General features: G+C 45.6%; 1 protein-coding gene across 1 annotated transcript; it reads left to right on the top strand.

Moving 5' to 3' along the window:
• The first annotated feature begins 2,035 nt into the window (after positions 1 to 2,035).
• On the top strand, positions 2,036 to 24,393 carry LOC144095360 (uncharacterized). Its single transcript, XM_077629121.1, has 10 exons — positions 2,036 to 2,046; positions 3,417 to 3,681; positions 8,673 to 8,946; positions 11,950 to 12,119; positions 15,254 to 15,419; positions 16,031 to 16,280; positions 16,943 to 17,168; positions 19,445 to 19,517; positions 22,098 to 22,420; positions 24,105 to 24,393. The coding sequence occupies exons 1-10, from the start codon at positions 2,036 to 2,038 to the stop codon at positions 24,276 to 24,278; spliced, it is 1,932 nt and encodes a 643-aa protein (XP_077485247.1). The 3' UTR covers positions 24,279 to 24,393.
• The last annotated feature ends 315 nt before the right edge of the window (positions 24,394 to 24,708 follow it).

Consider the following 24,708-nt stretch of genomic DNA (forward strand, 5'->3'; position numbering starts at 1 on the left):
AAATTGAACCCTGTCAGGACTCCAGTGCCCTCTAAGAAAACTACGTTATACCTTTTAATTTGCTGCGTACCAAACGAAAGCACCTGCAAAATATTTTCATCTGAAGGGAATATATAGATGAAACTTCAGTAACTACATCATTATTTCGCATTCTTTCCGCGAGAAACTGTGTTCACGGCAGTCTTTAACGAATATTTTTCCTTGTTGATAATATTTGGCCCAAAAAGTATATGGAAACATAAAAATAAAAATAAATAGACGTTAGAGTTTGTGCTGTTAGCTCGTTTCCGCTATAAATCACTCTTATTATTGGACCTCCGTCGAGATGCTCCGCATAGCACGAAATTATTATTAGCGTTCGCGTGCCATTACCGTTTATCAAAGGTTGCCCTGACCAACCGCCTGCCACCGTTTGATTACGAAATCACTGCCGGCATGCTTTCCAACCAATAATCACAGTCATCACAGTCAATGAGAAATTAATCTTATTTGGTGGCTTTACAGGAGTTTTATATAAATTTAACGTGATGTTTTGTTAGTACGAAATGTACCCGCTTAAGTGCAAACTAAGGGACCTTATCTGGGGTATGTAGGAAAAACGCTAAGGCGCCCGTGTGCTGTGGGATGTCAGTGCACGTTAAAGATCCCCAGGTGGTCGAAATTATTCCGGAGTCCTCCACTACGGCACCGCCTTCTTCCTCTCTTCTTTCACTTCCTCCTTTATCCCTTCCCTTAAGGCGCGGTTCAGGTGTCCATTTCCTTTCCCCAAAAACAAATTATTATCTGGGGCTTTATTCTTGAAAATGCGCTGCTGTCCTTTGTATTCTCAGTTCCCAGCATCGTCAACACTCCTTCCTAACCTATGCGTTACAAAAAATACCACATGCAGAGTGGTAGTGCTCACTTGCGCAAAAAACAGAAAGACTACACGCTGGAAGAGGGACCTGAGGAAGGTGATTGATCCATATAGTGCATACTTATGAGAGAAGCCACCAATCAACGGGAATGCCAATACGAGCCCCTCGATTATATTACCTAATCTGCTAGATAGTGCACGCGTGACACGCTTACCCCACACCAGACCAGGAATAGAGAAATATGCTGGAATGGGTTATCAACAACAACGAAGTGCCGAAAGAAAATAAAGGTAATGAGCGGTAGATTATAAACTCATCACTTTTGTCAAGAAATTTCAGGTCGTATGGAGAAAGTTAGAAGCGGGGTTTTTTCCCAACCCACTAGCACTAAGCAGATGGCATCCGGCGATCCATGACCCTAGGTGTAACATGGCGTGGGCATGTCCTAGCGATGCCATAGCGAAGCCATCTATCTCGCCCTGGACACTGCTGAATATTAAGGGATCCCAGCCTGCTGAAAGGAGTGGGAGATGACGGCGGTCAAGACTCAAGTGTATATCACCTTCTGATTCCTTGACAGGATGCCAATAAAGTTATCTCATTATCATCATCGCCAGCTTAAGTGTCAATATAAACAATGACAATCACTATGACGACGATGAGATCCGCATAAAAATCGCCTATGGATGTACAGTGAAGGCAAATGAACGAACACTCATATAAATGCGCTTTTGACATACGAATTGTGTAACCAACCGGTTTTGACAATCTGAACCGCAACTGCAATCAACACGCGCAGAATATACTTTGAGAATTTTGCCATTAATGGGTTCGTTCCTCCCAGATCTGCCCCTGCCCCTGGTTGAATGCGTTTACGAAGAGCAATGACAAAAGTGGTAGGCGTACTACTGCAGCATCAAGGTTGGGGTTTTCAGGGGGATATTTCGATCTTACAGCAGGTTCTTGCTTACCTTTATCGCCCACTCATGCGGAGAAAAAGAAGAAGAGGATCCTGCCTACTCGTGCGCACGCACATCGAAGTAAAGGCTCCAAGTGACAGCACCGCCTTCAAAAGCAGGTCTTTAGGCACTCTTGGAAAAAAACAGCTACGAAGAGTGAGCAGTACTGCAGAGCATTGCGCCCGATTCCACTATCACGGAACAGTTTTCTGGACCGCGATGCCCATGGGGTGAGTATTGCAATGAAGATCTATAGCGGCAGTTCTCTAACCCCCGCCCGGTAACTATTTCGCTTTGCCAGTGTCGGGCTAAAGCCCTAACCAAACACGATGTCCTATTTTCCGTTTTTTCTTGCGTTTGGAATGTGCCATGAATGAAACTTCCCCAAGAGTGCCCGCATAGTGAAAGCGTAGACCAAAGGGTACGTAGACCTTGCAAACCAGTATGCTTGAATCGTGCTTGGATTTGGTCAGGCGTTGTCTGCACACTCATTAAATGTCGTACTCACAATTCGAGACTCGCACCAGTAGAACACATGAGAAGGACGCAATAAGCTAAGTAGAGGTGTTATATTAGTAGCAAGTCTTCTTTAAAATACCTCTGTCTACTCACATACACAAATGAAGACAGAAAAACGCCATGGTGGCTCGTGGCTTCGGCTTTCGCCTTCTGAGCTCAAGGTCACAGGATTTGAATCCCGTCCGCCGCGACCGCTTTTCGATGGACACAAAATGCACAGAGTGCTGTTTAGTGGTAGATACGAGGGCACGTTAAGGAACACTAGTTGTTAAAAATTTATCCATGAACCTCCACTATGAAGTCCCTCAAAGCGTGTGCGCATCTTTGGGACGTTAAACCCCACATACAATTTTTAAATTTTTACAATTTTTAAATTTTAAAGAATTTTTGCCCGAGAAAGCTGGATCTGAATTTTTCTGCTTGTTTCGACAGGGACGAGAACCAATCGCTGTTCTAAATTAAGTCGCTCCAAAATAGCGAATGGAGTCTAGGTTCTTGAAAATTTATGTCTCTGTTACAAAAAAGGGCTCTGAGTTTTTCGCTTCCGAAGACAGCCCTGTAAATTCATACAAAATTGTGCTAAAAAAAAGACACAAGAAAGACACATAGACAGGACGAGAGCTCATCTACTCATTGTGACTTCCTTGTGTAGAATTTTTACAAGTTCACAATTCAATAACGAACTAGTCCGACAGCAACTATTACCATAGACGGCTATTGCTTGAACTTCTGTTATTTTGCAAAAAAGACTAAGCAAGGTAACGAAAGACACTGCATTTCATGGTGTAGAAGATCACTTAAAACCTAAATCTCGTAGAAAAACGCAGTTCGTTATCTGCAAATAGTACTACCAAAGAACGTCACTTGAAGCAAAAGCCACAAGGTTAAGCAGTGCTAGCTCACAGCTCTCTCAAGTTGCTGATAACAGATAAACTTCCCTGCATAAGAATGTTTAACCTCAATTATATCAGTCGGTTGCGCATAAACTGATATACCGGAAGCATACATGAGGTAAAGCTTGTGGCCTCGATCTTTACTCTAATATTCATCGATGAAGTAGTGCGCTATCGATTACCAGCAGGGCAGAGCCATGGGAGGTGCGGCACGGCCGGCATACGATGGACCACAAGCACCAGGAAGCGCTGTCTAGCGCCCTGCATAGGCTCCTGGCTGGCAGGTCCGGCAAACACTGCTTGCCTGCGGCACTGCGGCGACTCTACCGCAAGTGCCTCGAGCCGGGCCCAGACGATGGCGCCGAGCTGCGTACCAAGCTCCTGGAGGGTGTTGGTATTTTGCCCTGGCCGCACGAGCTTTGGAGCACGCCCCAGGGTGGAGACCTCTCCAAGGTACTCAAAACTTCTATACAGGACGGATTTGAAAGCACCACCTTTGAAAGATTTTAAAAGCTTATATCAGAGAGGTGGCGCAAAATACGTGATCAGGACTGGGACTACAGCAGCAGACGGCATGAAAACACCAGCTAAAGAAGCGTTAAATGTAGATAAAAATGTCGCCAGAAAACGCATGCGGGTCGTTCCTAAACGGGTGTGTAAGGAAGATAAACAGAGAAGTAAACATCAGTAAAGTGGCACCCTTATGCGCTGTGAGACAACGGCAAGCGAACAGACAGAATGCTCTATAACGTTGAGAAGCAGGCTACTAAAACTTTCAAAATCTGGGGCGCCGTCTGGTGAATCTACTCAATGCTGATTTTCTATACTTAGCGAAACGCTTCAGTTCTAAACAACACATCCACCACGGTGGCTCAGTGGTTAGCGCGCTCGGTTACTCAGCCGGAACGCCCGTGTTCAATTTCAACCTCGGCAGCAGCGGTTCAATAGAAACGAAACGCTTAAGGCACCCGTATGCTGTGCGATGTTTAGGTCTAAATTGATTTTTGGGGAAAGGAAATGGCGAAGTATCTGTCTCATATATCGTTGGACACCTAAACCGCGCCGTAAGGGAAGGTATAAAGGAGGGAGTGAAAGAAGAAAGGAAGAAAGTTGTGCCGTAGTGGAGGGCTCCAGAATAATTTCCTGTGGCTCGGTGCTACTAGTGGCGAATGCGCATTTCGGAGCTAGAGAGAGAGAGATGCGCCGTGAGTCGTCACTGCTCCTCGCGCATGCACAGCACGGCTCTCCAAGAATCACGCGAAACTGCTCAGCCTACGTCCAGTGAATCTTTCGCTTTAAAATGAAAATTGGTTTTCGGGGAAAGGAAAGGGTGCTCGACTACTGATCCGGAGTTCCCGGGTTTGAAGCCGACTGCGGCGGCTGCGTTTTTATGGAGGAAAAACGCTAAGGCGCCCGTGTGCTGTGAGATGTCAGTGCGCGTTAAAGATCCCCAGGTGGTCGAAATTATTCCGGAGCCCTCCACTACGGCACCTCTGTCTTCCTTTCTTCTTTTACTCCCTCCTTTACCCCTTCCCTTACGGCGCGGTTTCTGTGTCCAATGATATATGAGACAGATATTGCGCAATTTCCTTTCCAAAAAAAAAAACAATTATGGAGGAAAAACGCTAAGGCGCCCGTGTGCAGTGCGATGTCAGTGCACGTTAAAAATCCCCAGGTGGTCTAAATTATTCCGCAGCCCTCCACTACGGCACCTCTTCCTTCCTTTCTGCTTTCACTCCCTCCTTTATCTCTTCTCTTACGGCGCGGTTCAGGTGTCCAACGATATATGAGACAGATACTGCGCCATTTGCTTTCCCCCAAAAACCAATTAATATTATTAGAAAAGAAATGGCGCAGTATCTGTCACATCTCGGCAGACACCTGAACCGCAACGTAAGGGAAGGGGGAAAGGATGTACTAAGAGAAAGAAGGAAGACATAGGTGGCGTAGTGGAGGGCTCCGGAATAATTTCGACCACCTGGGGATCTTTAACGTGCGTGCGTGCACTGATATCGCGCAGCACACGGGAGCCTTTTCATTTCTCGGCCTTTTGGCTAAGATCAAAGTGTCATTGTTTTTATTTCATTGTTGTTAGTGGCTATTTAATATTAAAATGACAAATTGAAGGAATAGATGTTGCTAGCCGCGGAATCTGGCATCGAATCCTGAAGCACCCGAGTTGCGACTAGCGGGAATAAAAGGACAGCAAGCTTACAGAGAGAGGGAAAGGAAAAAGCGATAATAAGAAACCGCATGGGTATGGGGTAATATAGACTATGAACAAATACAGAATATCGAAATAATTCGGATCCATCGAAACGCACCCGCCGCGGTCGGGTTCGAACCCAGGTACTGTGGCTAATTATTGGGTTTTGAGAAAAGTAAATGGCGGATTAACTGCCTCACTTCTCGGTAGACACCTCAAACACACAGCGAAGGAAAGGAAGTGGCAGTGAAAGGACGAGAAGAGGTGCCGTAGTGGAAGGGCTCCGGTATAATTTGGACCACCTGTGAATCTGCCGCGCACTGACAACACACAGCACACGGGTGCCTGTTGCGTTTCGCCTCCATAGGATTACAGCCGCCGCGGTCGGGTTCGAACCTATGTTCTCCGGCTCATTATCCGAGCGATCTAACGACTGAGCCACCGCAGCGGGTCCACGCCTTAGTGTTCACTGAGAGAATAAATGTGACCGTTACAGACCTACCAGTGCGGTTGCAGATAGCCACGATTTGCAATGTTTTTTTCCAATCCAGTATTTATTTGCTTGAGACTGGTTTGATTGCTAGTTTTATAGAAAACCCTGGCGCAACCAGCGGAGTGGGAGATTAGTTTTGCGTTGAAACCACGCGTTAGCTTTATTTTGTTAATAATGGCATTAAAATTTCAAAGCAGCCTAGTACGGTATAAGCCGCCCTTCGTCAGGACGTAGCATTCTAATCAGAGGTGATTGGCTCGAATGGCAGTGATTTCTTTTCGTACGTTGGTTGTACCTTTACAGGGGTGTATATTATTCGGTCCGCAATGTTATGAAGCAATGCTATGTTATGTTATGGAGCAGACCGAGGTGGTCGCTTTCGCTCGTTCATCGGGCTGCGATATCCTCTGCGATATCTGTGAATTGGAAACCAATTTTTTTTCGCCTCAGTGACGTGTGTGAAGTTAAGCGTAGTTCTGGCATCGATGCTTTCTTTTTGTACGCCAGCACGCGCTGTAGCGGCGGTGGCGTTCGTGTATTAAATCGCATCCGCCTGCGAGAACCACCATGTTACCTACGATGCGCTTGGACGCTTGCTGGCGTTCGACTGCACGTTTAAAGCATTTCGCCTGAGTATTCTTTGCATCTGGGCACCTGCGCATTCTAATTTGGTTAATGTGTATTTTCTTGGAGGACTTAACGTTGTGATGCTGGGCGATTTCAACTGCGCGCTAGATACGGTCGCTGATGTGCAGGGCCCCGGTAGGGGTAGGCTAGGCTGGAATGCGCGCGAGTTGCGCCGCCAAGGCAACCTGATTATGCTCACAGACGCCTATGAGCGCCTGTATGACGGCCTTTTTGTGTGGACTTGGCGTCGCGGATTATCGTCGAGCAGGTTAGACAGGGCGTATGCACCGACAGGCCTTTCGAGGACAGTGTGTGCTGCTAACGTAATGACGCTGCCATCCTCACTGGTATAGATATCAGACCATCGCCCTTTTCTTCTGTCATTCGGTGTTCCGGCGCCGGCAGTATCTCCTCACAGACCATGGCATTTGGATGTGCGCATCCTTCACGACGCCAGCACGACAGAAGGACTAACGGGGGCCATGCGTTTTGCTAGCCTGTTAATTGGTGCGGGGTTTTTTAGTTTATGGCGCAGTCGATTCACCGCGGTCGCTTTTGGTTTCGACGCCTCGCTGTGTGGCCCTATACTTGGCCTTCTTCGAAAGGAGCTGATCAGTCTCTTATCAGAGGAACTTTTTTTCTTGGGAGAGGAAGAGTTTTTCCGGCGGTGGTCATCCCTATTCATTTCTGTTAGCCATTATCGTCTTTTTCTAGCTTTTAGGCCAAACTGGCGCTAAGGTCTCTTTTTTTTCAGTGTCAGATTATTGCTTTATAACTCTTTTGTCATAGGAATGCTATCCTGTTTTACATCGTCCATGAGCAGTTCCTGTTAGTTACTCAAGGATGCTTATGGTACCCCTTTAATTGGCTCACCTTACATGATTAGCGTCATGTCTACTTGTGAATGCCAATGTATCCGGCAACCTTGGGTAGTGTACATATGTATATAACTTTTTTCTAATCACTTTGCACTCGACTGATGGTCCAGGTAGAGTCCGGTGATTAGGAATCAGAATGCGCGAAACCATCGTCCACTCATGAGCACATGACACCACGGAACAGAGCTTCGTCTGTTCGGCGATACCTACCGCGAACTCGTCATGGCCGTCCTCGCTCTGCGGAAAGTCCGATTGGTTGCGGGGGGTGGCCACACATAGAGGTTTGGAATGAAAAGTAATACAACTGAGAACTAGCAACTTTAAGGTCGCAACATTACTCGCACGTTTTGACAGTTACAGTATATAAAGTAAATGAATTACGCTGAAAATAAGATTAGGGTTATCCGTCAGGGATCGAGCCTCTGACCTTTCGTTTGCGGGTCAGGTACGCTCCCGAGGACACGTAGGCATGCTTTTACGGCGCGTTTAAAGCCGGACTCTCTATGTATATCTTGTGGTCTTTCACATTATATGAAGTGTGTGCATGTGATGGCGTCGGCAAGAGGTGCCGCTGACGGGTCCGTTTACGCTGTCACGTCATACGCTTTAAGGCCGTGCTTAAGTGTCCCCTAAATTGTTCCCATCCATTTCATCCCACAGAAACCAGGCAGGTTTAAATCTGCAGGTTTCATAGAGCACTTGGGATCGATAGAGCTCACCGATAACCACATGCGACTTGTATTCTAAAGCCACGAGGCAAACTCTGTGGTCGGAAGTGAGAGGATTACATATTCATATTCTGCGGTTTCCGTTAAAAGAGCAAAGGGCTTCCAATAGAAGAAACGGCAACTGAGGTTAGCGAAGAGAATGGCGCATATCTCTCTCACTCGCAGCTTCATGCCTTCCTTCACGGCGGGGTTGAGATGTCCACCGAAAAGTGAGACAGCTACTGCGTCTTACATTTCCTAAAAGAAAGATATTTTCCGATGCCGGTATTGTAAAAAGTAGCGTGCAAACTAGCCAGCTCCTTGTGCTAGCTCCCTACAACAAAATATAGAGACGGAAATTTTATACCGGCGCTCCCATGGCCTGATCGTCGACAAGCAATTAAAAGTACATTAGGACTGCATGCGTGAACTCTGATTAGTTAAATGAATAATGAGCTAGCATTGGTACCTCGCATAACGAAGCACAATCTGTAGCATTGAATGCAGTCCCCTTCCCGCTTGACTGCGCACAGGCCCTGGGCAACGCGTACTACTTCACCAATGAGCCGGCTCTTCTAAGAATGGGCCTGGACTCCAACGGGCGCGTGTTCTTGGCTGAACCTTCGCTTCTCCTCGACGCTCTAACGGTCGGGCCCTCCGAAGTGGCGCAAGCGGCCGCGGCGGTCTTCGCATCGGCAGGAGTGAAGCTTCCGCCGCCCGTCGACGTCAACTGGGTCGAAGGAGTATTAGACAAGGTGCGAAGAGGCGACGACCCGCCACCCTGGAACGCCATGCTGCTCCTGCCCGGTGAGCTGTGGCCACATGAAACGCAGCTGGTCCCTCTGCATGCTTCGGAAAGAGGGCGAACGACCCTGTCAGCCAGTGGCGGCGTGATCATTGGTTCAGAATACGCTTTGAATCCATGAACTAGAAACGACTCTCGGACTTCTGAGTCATGGCGTGATTGAAATCCGGATTCCAATACTGTAGGTTTTAGTTTACTGCAATTGGCTGCTATATGCTGCCAGTGGTGATGTGCATCGTAGAACTCAGTCAACAGCAGACGACAGGACCTGACCACTGATCGCTATTGGTTGCGATACGCAGCCATTGGTGAGGCAGCTACATAACGACCGGGCTGCTTCCCGCAGGCGCTTAAAAGCCGTGAGTATATCTTAGTAACCACAGACAGAGGAAGAAATGCACGAAGAAGAGACAATAAAAAGCGAACATGTTGCATAATACGGCCCCAGTATCGTTACACCTTCAAAGCTAGGCTGTAGTCAGTCAGCGGCTAGCACGCGGTTTGGTGGGAGTCATTCTAGTCGATGATCCAAATGGAAGACACGACGTGAACGCGACAGGTCTTACAGCAGTCTACTGAAAAGGCTGCCTTGGCGGTTGAAGTGATGAACCAGGGTATGGCTGCAGGTGCTTCGATGGCGGCTGCTGTTTCTGGGTATAGTATTAGGCTTGGATAGATTCGTTTAACCTCAGGCCGTTCTTTAGCGAAGAATTTGATTAAGCTACGGTAGCCCTGGGGATCGGCCGGCCACGCCCGGGCATGAGAAAGGAAATGTACTCGCGTTGACTGGGATCGATGTATGGTTTATTTTGTTGACAAAACATTGTTAGCGGCACGTTTTGGATCCACTTCTCAGCCACCGTCCCGCTGGGGCAGACGTCACCAACATGAAGGGTTTTCTGAAAAACAGAAGGGCCGAGCATGCGGCCACTTAACGCGGTAGGCAGAGGAACCTGTACCAGAAAGGATGCTTGAAAACCGTTCTGCCAATCTGTCTGAATAACCTTAGCGTTGAGACGCCCAAGGACCGGTTGTGGGCTAACGCAAAAATGATTCCTTGCCGACAGCCCCCTGGCACTAAAAAGAATTACTGCGACTGGGCGCTGGCGCCCATATAGTCATTATGTGTGCCACGATGCCGCGAGCGTACACCGATCTTTAAACCTGGCAAATTACGTGATCTGAGCTTAAAGTAAGGTCATTAGTCCCAACGTGTAAAGTAAACGTTGCCGCTGGCACAAAGTTCAGCAGAAGTCTGATACTGCTGATGTGGCCGCCAGATTGGCACATGAACGGTGGTGTTTCGACTTGCCAAGGCTTCAATTGCTCATGTAAATACTTGATTTGCGAATCATTTAGGACTATGATGGTACGTGAAGCACTGAGAAACTTCAGGCCGATGTACTCCACAAACTTCTTTACAAAACCCATCGGAAGAACATGGAGAAAAAAATCTTACTTGGGCTCCGTTAGCGACATACATAACGTGTGTCGCATTAATTTTACTGCACGTTTTGCTACTCATCGCCGGGTGATTACCACCAAGGTTAAGTTTACGCTCTTTTATGATTGCACTCCGAATCCACATTGTTAAAGGTATCACTCCCACATGTAAGGCACTGCTAGCCGTTCAGCGCTTTTTTCTAAGGAACACCGGTCCCGCGGCAGAAATGTCAGTTAAAATATCTTCCAACATCTGAAGCAATTTTGTTATATATACCGCTAAATGAGCCCAAGTTGAACCCAAGAACAGACAAGGGGAAATGGGGGGCTCGTTATGACTTGCATACAAAGGAAGTCAACAGTCACCAAAATCAAGGAATTCACAGGACAATGGTTAGAAGGTTATTCTTTATAACTTGTGGTGTTGATCATTGATAAATTAATAATATGGTGATTTATCGCTGAAAGATCATTATATAGAAAGAAGAAGAAAAACCTCATGCCAGCGAGGGGATTCGAGCACGCAACCTCAGTTTCGCGTCCGGTGCTGTACCAACTCAGCTACCGCGGCGGCTGTCAGATCTTCTGCTTTCGAGAGTATTTATCTTGCATATGGCCTTGCCCTGTGAGTGTTCACCAGCGCTACCCTCGGCCATAGGGGGAAACGTAGTATGCCCCTTACTATGCGAGTGTCATGCGGGCCTGGTAGAACGGGGAGTGGAGAAGCTCTGCGAGGACCCTCTTGTGCCACCAATTACATCAAGACTTCTTATGTCTGTGCCTAGTTATGTCTTAGTCTTATGTTCGTTTTCCTTTCTTCTTGTTTTCCTGTCATTGCCGCACTTTAACACTTGGAGTCGGCACAACTGTGAGGCATTTTTGTACGTAGCATCGTAACAGTAAGAAAGCTAACGAAGCTTCTGTGAACTATTATTGAAGCGCATTGCTTGAAGTCATGTACTTCAAATCAAATCAAACCAAATAAATGTTTATTCACCTTTGTTTAGCACATGAGTTTTCCTGCCCAACCTAAGCACAGAGACAGTACGGTGAATCACCGAATGTGTACAAAACAATTACACATAAAGCAGTGACATTGGGCACACTAGTACATGCATATTATGCAAAAAAGAAAAGAAATATATACATATTGAGCAAATAGGAATAAAACTAAAAAAACACAACAAAAAGTGAACATAGGACATCATAACAGCTCGCAATGTGCCATAGCTAAAGAAATCTAAAATGTGAAGAAAATAGGGAAAGTAGAATAAAGCATGTAAGAGGCCATCAGTGATTTATCTGCAAGGATGAGCACCATTTTCTTATAGATTTAGTCATTTTACGTTTAGTTTGAAATTAAAAAAACTCTTCGCCAAGTTCATTGAATATTTGTGGCACATAGTATCTCCTTAACTTTTTCCCATAATGTGTAAAGCATCGTGGCCGAATATAAGTTTCTATTTTTCTTGAGTGTGTGCAGCGAAGAAGACCACTAAACTGTGGAGTGCTAGTTTTGGCGGAGCGTACCAGATGACATGTTCCGCTCTCTTACATTTCAGAGGCGGAGAACAACACAGTGCCACAGAACACCTCGGGCACACCGCGCGATGCATGGGCATCCTGGAACCTTCGCAAGATGGTCGAGGAAGTATTCGAATCTCAACAGGAACTCGACGATGTCTGCATTCGGGCACCCAGCTACGTCAATGCGCTGCCGGGTGTGCTTAAGGTGCGCGCTTCAGTTGTGGAACTCAAAGCTATGGAAAGAAAACCTCAGCCAAGCACAAATATTCTCATAAGAAACTAAACGGTTTGAAATCAGCTCGGACTTCAGCGTGTGGCTACCATAGGCGCAGCTACATCTATAACACAAGCAAAGTGGCACTCTTTAATAACCAGTCACTCATCTTAAATCCGGAGGGTGCCTACTAATAGAAATAATAACCATTTCCCTTGTTCTGTTAGGTGTGCCAGGACTGGGAGTAGTCTTTTTTCGCTATTATGCTCAATGTCAAGCACAATTATCTGCCTTTGAGGCGGGTTCTTTCTTAGAGTATGTGGTTCGGTTGCTGTTTCCATTTGTTCTTCTCTTAATAAATTCAAACCATCCAGGACGATTTATGTCCAATGCTTCATTTTGAAATCTGGGCTTAACGGCGATCCTCCAACAGCTTCATATACCCACATTCGCTCTGGAGGCTAGATGGTTTGGAAGAAATGAACGGTTCATTTATCTCAGATGGGGGAACGGCTGCTATGGGCTCGTTTTTCAGCGGAGTGTTGGTCGATTACCACTTTCTCATAGCCGTAATTACAGGGATCTGTCTGACCATTAGTTCTGCTACCGCACTTGCTTTTTTTATTTTAGCCACTCAACTAAGAATTCATAGAAGCATTCAGATTTCTCAGCAACAAAAATTGCTTCAGTTTCTCAATTTCGCGGACCGCGTTTTCTTTGTCGCATAGTTTGTTATAAAAGTACTGCACTGAGTAGTAAACATGTCTTCAGTATTGTGCACGTGTGTTTATTGCACGAAATATGCTGCACTAAATTTATAAATACCAGACACGACTATAACAAATACAGGAGTAAAGGTATGCATTAAAGGAAATGTTTATTACTTATGACTTTTTTTCGCAGAAACATTGATACACGTTATTTCTCAGAAAAGAAACATTCATCTACCTGTCTTTCAAGAAAGAAAATATTGCGACCGTTCATTTCTGATAGATTCGAGAGCAAAGTAACGACCACTTCATTTTAAATGCTTGTGTACCGCGATGTGTCCCCTTTATTAATTTCCCTTACGTGTAATTACATTAAAACTGCAGGATTTATTATCCTAATTAAGCCATTCTTATTATAGCGACGTGGCTGTTGATATGCATAGCAGCTGTCAGTGTCGCGAACTTGCATTGCTCTACATATGACACGGCCTTTACAAAAATATATCTAGGCAGTCCTTAGACTGACTATATACTCCTGTCACTAAAGTACATAGACATCCTATAGACAAACCCAATAGAGCTGTCTGCTGCCGTTCTCTATATATGTGGCCATTAAACATAGCTGACTTTGTCTACAGACCGACAAAAGACAAACCTCCACTGAAAGTCTAATAGATAAAGGTCAATAGACAGGCTATCATTTATCTATAAATATATGGCCATAAAATTGCCCATAGAAAAAACTGCATATATAGTCTATAGACACAAGTTTGCTGGTCACACAGAAACAGCTCTGTAGACTGTATATAGGCATTCTGTATATTTATGGCCCTGCATGTTTAGTAGACTTTTCTCTATAGACTGTAGGGACCTCTCTCAATTAAACCGTCAGTAGACGGTTGTCTACAGGCTGTCTAAAGAAGCTGTGTATGATCGTTGCAAAATTTCACCCCACAGCTTTTAACAGATCACATCATGATCTGCGTAAATAATAATGTAGTTTTGTTTCGAAGTTACCTAGCCTGGGCATAGGCAATCCATGCACGCTACGAAATGCACATCATACAATTAAAATTTAAAGTAACGGCTCTTCTAGTTTCCTCAAAAGCATACGTGTGGCCAATTATTTGCTGTCCGCTTTTCTAGGCGTGTTGATGCTTGACGTGAGAGCAGAGGAAGCCTACAATAAAATAACTTTAAAACATGGTACTCTACAGCACGCGTGTGCTATAACTCAAGGCATACCTTGGCTAGCTATTCTAGAAAGGCAATCTTCGTCACTTCAGCAAATAGGCATGACCAGTGGAGTGATGTTCACTAAATATTCTAGCCAATTAACATTTTTACTATAACAAATGCTGCCCGAATATTTAATGACCGATAGAAACGGATGGATGCGTTAAGCTTCTATTTACATTTCTACTCGTCTTCGCATACGAATTTACTATTGTAAATGAAAAAAAAAAAACAGCTTTCAGGCTGGCTTCAGGATACCACTCACCATGGTAACTCAGCTAATAATGCGTTTTGCCGATCCCCATAAGATGGTTGTTCAATTTTTGGCCAAGACTGCCGTCATTTGAGAAAGGCGATAGGCTAGTAAAATATATTCAGGATTTCCACTACAGCATGCCTAGTATTGAAGTTGTAACTACATACATTAAAAAATTTATTTCACAAGTTTTTAACTATTTCTAATACCCCTGTTATTACGCTTTCATTTCATTCTAAATTCGTCTTACCTAGTGCAGTGGCCCAGTGCATATGGCATTCGGCAGCAGAGCCGAAGGTCGCCGGGTGAAATTACTACCGGGGCCAGTGCGTTTTAGGTGAATGCAAACATATCTGTGTGCAGTATGAGATCAGTGCATGTTAAAGAACACCCAGGTTGTCGATATGAATTCGGCACCCAGCGTCGCAGTGACTCTCAATGCACATCTGCAGCTTTGGATCGTTTAGCCCCACATACTAACTAATCAACTAACCAGCAATTCAGATTAATCTTGGGATTGATGGCTTCTGCACGGAATTGCTGGTCCCAAGATCGCAGGCACAATAACGGCGGCGACACGTGTATTTTCATGAAGGCGAAATAAGAAACTCCTGCGTGGTGTGAATGACAGAACAAGTCGAATGACCTCACGTAGTCTAAATTATTCCGGAGTCCTACACTACGGCATCTCAGATAGCCCATGCGTCGCTTAACAACTCCTATACAGGCTGGATTTCGAGAGAGATGAACAAGTTTGGTGTTGTACACACCAGGACATTAGGGAAATGATGGCCCACTTGAGAGAACTACTATGTGTTGCTGCTCTTGTGACACACTTTTAGTTGAGAAAACTGCATTAGCGCACCGAATAAAGCTATTGTTTCAAATTTCCGCCTAACTGGAACGTTGTTTGACCAATGCAGGAAGTGAAGGCGCGCGAGTTGCTCAACTACGTGGGTCTGCGAACCGCACTTCTGGCGTCAAGGCTTCTCCCGGCTGGCCAGGAGAAGCAGCTCCTGTGCCGGTTACTGGACGCAGACGACGAGACGCCCGCCCGAACTGCTGCTGAACACTGCGTCCGCATGATAGGTGAACACGGAGTGCAGTCAGACTATTGAGGGTGCTATTGCAGAATATATAGGCCTTATAAACGGATGCCGCTTTATTTTTTGATTTCATATGATTTTGGAACTTAACAAAGGCTCTGTAAGGTGGAACTTTTTGTGAACCAGAAATGAGATTAGTCTTAAATGAAAAGAAGGAAAGCACATAGATAAGCTCCCTTCAAAGATTACTGCGCTCTGTCAATGTGCTGGCATCAAAGTTTTATCGCGGTGTATATCGCATACACCAAGCAATTGCCGTCACCGCCATCCGCCAATGCGCACACGTCCCCGACAGGTCAGGCGCAAGGGCTGCGGGTGTACCTGCTTTTTAGGGACCATTCCAGCATGCGCAATCAGGCGCCCGTTTTTTGTTCTTGCGTATTTTTGTGGGCTAATAAACTCTTTCCGCGATCGTTAACACAGAAATTGTGTGGTAAAAAGCTTTGCATTCACAACGCTTATAGTAGAAACTTCAAGCACAGAAAGCTTTAGTAGAGGCTCAACTAGGGCTCCCTACATAGGCTGCATGTTATAGACTAATCTTTTTTTTTAAGAATATAGAGTGATACACCAAGCCTTGTGCGTTCCACGCAGGGAAGTACGAGCCGGCACTGGCGCTCTATGCGCTTGCGACGAGGTCTCCGCTGGTGAAAGGCCTGGACGTCGAGTTCCTGCTCAGCTTCCTCAGGCGTCAGCTGTCGAGTCTGGTGCGTGGAGGGGCCTTGGACACTAGCGACGAGTTTCTCGCAGCCCAAATGGGCGACGTCTTGGACGCCCTGCCCTGGGTTGGGCCCGCACCTCGGTGGCTGAGCAACGCCACGCTTAGAGAGGCATACGTCACAAGGTGTGTAAAAAGATGATTAAAAATATTTTTCACTTGAGTTTTCCGCGAAGGTTCGCCGTTTTCTGTACAATCCGCGATCGCGTCAAGATATTGTACATTAAAGAGACACTGAACCAGTTGTACGCGTCGCCATCACAGACTGATGAAGTCATCACTGTTGAAGTCACCATGTTGATGTCACCAGGTTGAACCGATTGGCGGGACAATATTTAATCTTCTTTCCTGAGAAATAATTGCATTTATTGCTGCCGAACAAAAGTGAATATAGACATAAACTGCCATACAATCAATTTTTAATACGCACACATAATTACTAGAGTTTTCCACAGTGCCCGTTCAAAAATCAAGTAAGGAAAGAAAAGGTGACTGCATTTTCCCCCGGCCAACCTGTCAAGCTTCTACCTAACAACTTTGCATGTCATATTGAAAAAAAATTCTTTTTAACTTTTCCTCTGTTTCTCTTGCTGCGCAAAATTTATAGCATCATGCGAAGGTTAATGCCTTCGTATGATGGTTTATGGTTCCTCGTTTTCTCAGCTCCAAAGCAAAATTTGGTTCGATTCGAGTTTCGTGCTCCTAAACTTTCACTGCGCATATAAAATAAGAAGCAGTACAATCGTCAGCATAATAAACAACTGCTGCATCTATACTGCCTGACGCAGGTTCTACAACGGGAGCACGTCGCCTGTGTCCTTGCGGACGTCGCAGGCCGTCTTCGCCTGGATGCAGGAGAAAATGGTGAACGAGCACTTGGCCGTGCACGACACTGTTCGGGCCGTGGAAGCACGCTGGGTGCCGGGCCTGCTCTCGACGCGCTGTCGGCTCGTACTGCGCGAGGAGGAGGGGCCTGTCGGCGACGATGAGGACCTCCCTGAAGCCACTCTCGAGGTTTGCCCTTAGATGCGAATTGCTACCCTGAAATTACGCGCAGAAAATCAATGCGCATACAAAGAGAATAGATATCTCTGTGGCGATCGAATTAAAGGAGCAGTTTTTCGTGAAACATTGATAGCGGAATAGAGCAATCGCTTGCCTGGCCGCATTTACGTCTGGTGGAAAGAACTTTGCAGGAACTCTTGTAGCAGAAAATAATGAATTAAAAATGGATGTCATGAAGTGAACGTCATTTGTATTTGATAGAAGAAGGAGAGGTCTCAGCACCTAGCAGTGGAGCTCCACATGTCTAGAATAGGCACAGTATTTGTCAAAAAGTGTTAAGCAGTCACTGTTTGCTTCTCAGTCAAGCAGTGTGACTGGTTTTTTTTATTCTAGACTTTTAAGCCCCTCAAAAGTCAGATGAACTTCGGTCGTAACCTCTCCAAAGCCTAGGACTACACGAATTCAAAAAAGACGCACTGGACTGCATAGAAGATGGCCCCTCGGGGTGTATAATTCTCAAAGATATTCAAAATCGTAGAGGGCTTGCATGGCGGCAGTTTGGGCAGGCGGTTAACGTAATACACTCAACGCCTAGCCGGCATTGCGTCCATTGGTCTAAAACAGCTCGAGGCTTTTGCGCTTTGACTTGGTTAATCTCTACACACTAAACAAATTCTCACCCTTAAGGGTGCAAATCAGCTATCCCCAGACGAACACCCTTTTGGGTGCTAAAAAGGCTGCAGAGATCAGCACCCTTCAGGAAGGGTGCACAGCATGAAAGTTCCGAGGGCACGCATCAGTCCAAGGCTTTTGCTTCATGGGTAGATCAACGTGAAGCACCCTTCCAACAGGCATTCGTAGAGTTGTTATGGAAAAATAGTACCCTTTAATGAGGGTGCAATCATTACATCCTCTAAAGTATCATTAAGTGCACCCTTCCTTAAGGGTGCTGATCTCTGCACCCTTTTTTAGAACCGAAAAATTGGAAAAGGGTGTTCGTCTGGGGACAGGTGATTTACATCCTAAAGGGTGAGAAATTGTTTAGTGTGTAGGAGTGGCAATAAAAACGAAAGCCGGCAGCCATCGCTTAACCTTCAAGCTATCATCCGACAGGGGCACGGGAAAAACGCGCCTATACAAGAGAGGAAGGAAAGTAGTTTGGTTTTGGTTAGTTTGTTCATAGAGTACGACGTGAAGAAGGGAGAAGACCTCAGAACGGATGAACATGAGCTGGTAGTCAAAGCTGCTATTCCCAGCATGCTTTCGGTATCGTTGTTCCTGTCGCGCCTTGCTCTGTTCGTCAAAAAGAGCACGCTACGCAACGTGATGGACTCCAAAAAAAAATAATGTCGCACGCACTTTCTGCGCAATTCAGGGCACATTACCGAGGCAGAAGCCACGGGGACACCACTTGCGTGACTGTTCGCAGCAAGTCATCTGACCTTTTAGAGCGCAGATATTGTGTCTCCGTCCACGAGTTCCGCGTAGTCCGCGTCAAGGTCGTCGGCGTAATCGGCGTAACATGGCACCTGGTAGGAGGCAGGTTACGCCGTGGCAGGTTGTAGTGCATCGAAACGGCACCTGTCATGGCGAGATAGAATTTTGGCTGCCACGGGAAAATCCCATAGGGTGGCTTGTAGCGTAACAATATACGAGAGAAAATTGACGTTGGGCAAAAATAAAATATTGGCTGGCGTCAGTTTCCTCTCAACTGTTGTTTCAAGAACCCAACCAGGCGGACTTTCGTCCAAGATGTTTTCGTTCAAATGATTACTCCTTGCAGCGTAACACGCCACCTGCCAGCGGTAACAGGTTGCATGTGAAGAGAGCTATACTAAAATTTCGCATCATCGGCTATCAAGATCGTCTGTCAATTTTTTCTTTTTTTTATGACGACGACTCTAGCGATTTTTTGAACGTTTCATATTCTCAACAAAGAAGAGACAAGTGCGCATTACCAGAAAACTGAATTTACATGGCGCGTGTCTGTTTAACTTGCACAAAAGAACACAGAGACAGAATTATGGAAGGAGAGCGGGCTTCGACTGGCAGCTCATGTTCTACTTGAAGCCCGGACCTCTCATCCCTGTACCCCGACACTGTACTTTTTCGTGATACCTAACGAGAATTGCTATGGCAACCAATGTTTTGTGATAATATGCACTTGTTTGTATAAGGCACTTGCATTCGGGCTCCGTGCGTTTTTTTTTTATAATGTGGGACATTTTAAGAGAAGCCAGGAGCGGACTTGCAAAACTAGTATCTGAACATAACATATGCTCCAGGTGCCGCCGGCGGCTTTGGACCTGCTCTGGGGCGTCAATCCCTCGACGGCAATGTTGCAGATGCCACGTGTTGGTGAGTTTTGCTTGCTTTTAGCTTCTCTTACGCTGAGGCGTTAACGCCACCCTAAAACCCAGCTTAATGACGGTTTTATGTTTTTTATTTGTGTGATCGCTATAAAAGCTGCACCGACAAATGGTCACCGAAAGCTGAACCGACAAATGCTCGGGGCTGTCCAATCGATGTTAGCCAATTTAACCATCGTTTTTTAACCTACCTGGCGAACAGTTAATCATACAAGCGTCTACCTAAGTAAGAAACTCTTCAATTCATTAGAATGAGTGATATATTGGTACTCGCCGGCTGAAACTTAATTCTGCTGATAATACTATGGGCATCTAGCTAATGTAGCATCTCAAAGCTCTGCTTCCATTGCTTGTGCTGAAGCAAACAATTTCTGCATGAGCAGCCTGTGACAGTCGTGCTACATAAGTGTTGGCGCAAGAATATATTCCCAAAAAACGTTGTCGTCTCGTCGGTCGGTAGGTGGTGGTGGTGGTAGAGTTTTTTTTAATTGAAATAATAGTAAAAAGGAAGGTAAAGATTTTTGCTAGCCTCGGCATCTGCCATCGATACTGAAGCACCTGAGATGGGGCAGCGGAAATCAAGGATAGCAGGCAGAATGGAGAAATGAAGTGAAAGAGGTGAGGGGATAGGAAGAGAGGATAGGGGGAGCAGTCGGTCGGTAGAGTCGCGTATTTTCAACAATCGCGAAAGATTTAGTGCAGGCGTGATTTATCTTTGACACAAGTCTGGAACAGTGCGTAAGAGGTAGCTTTTGAAACTGTCTACAATAGATTGTACGTTGTGCTAACTTCAACGAGTTACCAGTAACATTCAGATGTATGTTTATTTCACGCGCGTCACGCCTACGGCTGCGACAACTCGACGACAACAATGTGTCACTGTTGCGCTTTTGAGGTCAAGCTTTTGATAACGTTTCACACCCTATACTCTTACCTAAAATCCGGTGTTTATTTATTTAAAAACGAAACGATAACTAAATGGCTTACGTCCTTTCTTTCCTGTCGAGCACAGTATGTTCAAGTTCATGCTCATAAATCCAGCATTAGTACAGTAGACACTTGTTCTGCAGGGAAGCGCCCTGGGCCCTCTCCTGCTTTTGATTTTCATCAATGACTTACCAAACGACCTGAGCGTATCGGTCAGATGGTATGCAGATGACTGCATAGTTTATAAACAAATTCCTACTGTGAAAGATCACGTTGAACTAAATCTATACTTGCAAAAAATCAACGAATGGTGTAAGAGGTGGCAGATGGTATTAAATTAAAAAAAAACAGTTTTTATGACAATTACAAGACATAAAACTATCTTAGATTACTGTTATAGCATCGACGATAGAACAATAACCAGAGTCAGTAAATACAAATACCTTGGATTAACCCTTACCTCTGACTTATGTTGGAATTCGCATATAGATAATCATGTTCCAATGCCTCCAAAGCACTGTGGATCCTCAGACGAAATAGGCATAGTGCAACCATTAAAATAAAATATCTGGTTTTCTTAGAGCTTGGTAAGGCCCATCCTCGAATATAGAAAAATTGTCTGCGACCAACACAATGCCTTCAATTGCTCTAAGCTGGAACGAATTCAGCGTCTCAGTGCGAGGTTTATATTTAATAGGTACCGGCATTCTGATTCCCGCACGTCCTTAAGTAAACGTGCTGATTTGGAAGCGCTCGATTTTAGAACGAAATGTGACAGGCTCAAGTTCCTTTTGCAGATTATTAATCACAGCTTGAAAATTAACCAATCAAAGTACTTTGAGATTAAAACTGGAGAAATATGACGACATCGTCACAGCGAACGGTTCTAAATGACTGCTTTATGTTTAGCTTGTTCCCAAGAACCATTAAGGAATGGAATACGCTACCAAACTCTGCTGTCACTTCGCAATCACTTAGGGAATTCTTGGATAAGCAGCATAATGTTATATCGTCTACATGAAATATATGCCACAGTTCGATTTTTTATAAGTGTCGAACGCTTTTTATACCGAATTTTCTGCCCGTTTCAATGTTTGTGTCATTGTTGCTTTTTGTACCACATTACCCTCCTATTATAGCCCGTATCAGGCCTGACAGTATAAATAAATGAAAAATGAAATTAAATGAAACGAATGAAAGTGGCATTTCAGTGACAACTAAAGGCTCAACGGTATCTGATATATAACTCAAACGTTGAGATCGTGTGACTTAGTTTCTTCGCCGAGCAAAAGACGGCAAGTTGTCTTCTTAAATCACGATGTACATAATTATTTGGGGTGTCATCTTCTGTCAGATCAAGAACAACGAAGCCGCAAGTGGTAGGCTGCCACTCAGGATTATGCTTAGTTATAGGAGGCTACTACCTACCACCTGGGAATTATGTTGCGCCTCTTTTTTTTTCAACTAGGGTTCTAATGCTATTCGAATAATATATTCTGACAAGGCGTAGCGTCTGTTATGCACGCCTTATAGCGCTAGCTACCATGATCGCGTAGCTGTTGGTACTATGGAAGCTCTGATAAAAGGGCATAGAGAATGCTCCCGGGGACCGCGTCCAAATAACATGCTCGTCTGCTCGCAGGGGTCCGGGCGTTCCAACCAGCGCTACGCCACTTGTTCCGGTGGCAATTGAGGCAGCTGGAGCAAGCCGACGTCACGAAAACATCAGGCTACAGCCGCTGCTCTTACTGGCAAGCTTCTCCAGAACACCTGGACGCGGCACTGGAGACGCGGGCGCTATCGTTGGCCTTGCGCGCCTATCTCTCATGGCCGGGCGCCCCCGAATTGTCGCTGCCGGGCCTCGAGCACCTAGACTCCGAGCAGCTCTTTTTCATATTCTACGTGCTCAACCAGTGCGAGTCCAATGGCCCAGACGTGCAGGAGACCTTGGCCGCGAAGCGCAGGGTGGGCTAAAAATGCTGATATGTCTTGCCACATTGAGATGCAGCATGCTAAATACCAAGAACCGGGTGTGTTGTTTTGCTTTTGGTGCCTGAACTCTAGAGGTAAAGCATTCGCCACTCATGCGGGAGGTAAGGGGCTTGATGGCCGTTACCGCCGGGAACCGACTGCTTTCAGAGTGAATACAAGCCTCCCTCGGCCAGATGCTGGCGTTCTTAAGGCAAAGGGATTGGAGAAAAAGTGCTACGCGGCCTGTAAGCATCTCCTTGTTGAGTCTTTTCAAATTACGTCGCTAAGCTAAAGAGAGAGCATTGCCAGCGCTTTCGAGCTTCCTGACAGTGACACGCATTCTGACTTCTGCAAGAGAGTAACGGTGTTTAGTGACAGCTTATTGCGATGCGACATTTCATTGTGGTAACATTCGTACAGATATTTTTTGTGACAAGAAGGTGCTTTTGTACTGCATCTGAAGGTACCAACCTCAGCTTAGATGGCGACTTCTTTGAGACCTGTTATGTCAGGATCGAGAAAACGTCCTGCCATGTTGGCCTCCGCCTCTTAACATTGCATGCGTGCATTCACTCACGGCTCAGTAAGCCTAATTCTCGAGTACCGAATGTACCAAAAGTTGGCCTCGTACTGAAGGTGGTCTTGGGGCTCCTCTCATAAACGTTAGGGGGCAGCGATTAAGGTTGAGGCATGTTGGAAAGAGCTAATCGAAACCCGAAATCGAGCAAAGATAGCTCTGCTGTGGTATACAAGTCTTTGGGGAAATTTTTTGGCCACTGCCACCCGGCTTGATATGTTCCAAGACCTTACTGTGGACCTGGATTAGATTGTCATTGGGATTGGAACACCCTTTTCACAAAGGAAGCTTTTTTTTCTAATTGTGAAGATCATTGGGTCACTGTGAGCGCAGAAATGACTTCAGCCAATTATTGACCTGGAAAACTTTCAGGAAAACCGTGGAGGCATATGCCCTTACAATGCATCTGTTAGCTTCAGTGTTTTAAATTGTTAATCATCAGTATTTACCACATTACTGCGGTAGGAACACCTCAGTATGCGGGCTGCTTTGTATTTGCGAGTCAATATACAAGTTCTCCCAGGTAGTTTGAGGCAACGATTTGAAGAAACTGCTACAGTTTTCCGCAACTAGGACAGCGTTTTCAGCAACTGCTTGAGAGAAAAAAAAATGCTATTTAAGTTGTGGTAATTTAATTAATAAATGCGTATTGGTTTGTAAACTGATAAACCGTGGGTAATGCGAGAAGAACTTCTATTGCAGTATATTTTGCTTTGTTCTGAAAGAAACTCGTTTGGCACTCCAAAGAAAGCGTGTGATGTAAATTGTTCACTTCCACACAAGCTATCCCATGTCATCTATGTGTGTGTTTGTGTGTTTCTATGCACGTTCTAATTCACCTATTCATAAACAACTAACGCGTCTGCACACGTTAAGCCTTCAGAGGAAAGTGCGTGCATTGATTTTACTTTCGAATTGCTTTATTGAGCGGCACGTCTTTTGATTTCTGAAACTGGGTAACTGTACTTTCAGGTATGTTACCACAATGCGATTGATTCGCAAACGAAATGTTTGATTGAGAGGCCGATTTATTGTGGCCCTTCATTGCATCTTCCTCTATGCTGACACTGGCGTATGTGTCGACCTTACCTCGTGCTGCAGCGTGACGATGCCGTCCACCCGGACCAAGCTGGCTGGGTCAACCGAGTGCCGTCGGCCAACGAGGACTTCGCCAGGGTCTTCAGGTGTCCCCTGCCACTCAGGTCACCGAACCCTTACCGCGACTGCAGCATATCTACCGCCGCTGCCGTCGGTGGTCGAACTGCACATGCCTAAGGATGCCGGCGCTGCAGCCGTGATGCCCCGAACTATGGGGCCACCTTGCCTCTGCATATATATTTCACATGTTCGTCAAGCAACTACTGCTCCTTGCCGCTAAACGCGAAGGTACCACAGGGGTTACATACAACGTTCGACTGCTCAGTACGAATAATCGAGATCGGCCGCATTTCGATAGAGACGCAATAGAAAACACGCCCGTATGTGTGTGCGGCGTTTATTGCACATTAATGAAGCCCACGAATTTAATCTCTTACCTTCTTCGAAGACTACCATTTTCTTTTCCTTCTTTCAGTCTTCGCATGTTCCCTCACGGCATGGTTCAGGTGTCCGCCTAAAGTAACATAGTTTCTGCGCAATTCTTTTCTACATAAACTATTTCAGCTTTATTTTCTGTGTTTGATGGGACGAAAAATGACCGATAATG

This window comes from Amblyomma americanum, chromosome 6 (genome assembly GCF_052857255.1).
Source record: "Amblyomma americanum isolate KBUSLIRL-KWMA chromosome 6, ASM5285725v1, whole genome shotgun sequence".
Taxonomy (NCBI): Eukaryota; Metazoa; Arthropoda; class Arachnida; order Ixodida; family Ixodidae; genus Amblyomma; species Amblyomma americanum.

What these genes read in the sequence shown, in the direction of transcription:
- LOC144095360 (XM_077629121.1), top strand. An exon ending in AGGGTGGAGACCTCTCCAAG is followed by an intron (nt 3,682 to 8,672) that starts GTACTCAAAACT and finishes GACTGCGCACAG; the next exon opens with GCCCTGGGCAACGCGTACTA. An exon ending in AGAGAGGCATACGTCACAAG is followed by an intron (nt 16,281 to 16,942) that starts GTGTGTAAAAAG and finishes TGCCTGACGCAG; the next exon opens with GTTCTACAACGGGAGCACGT.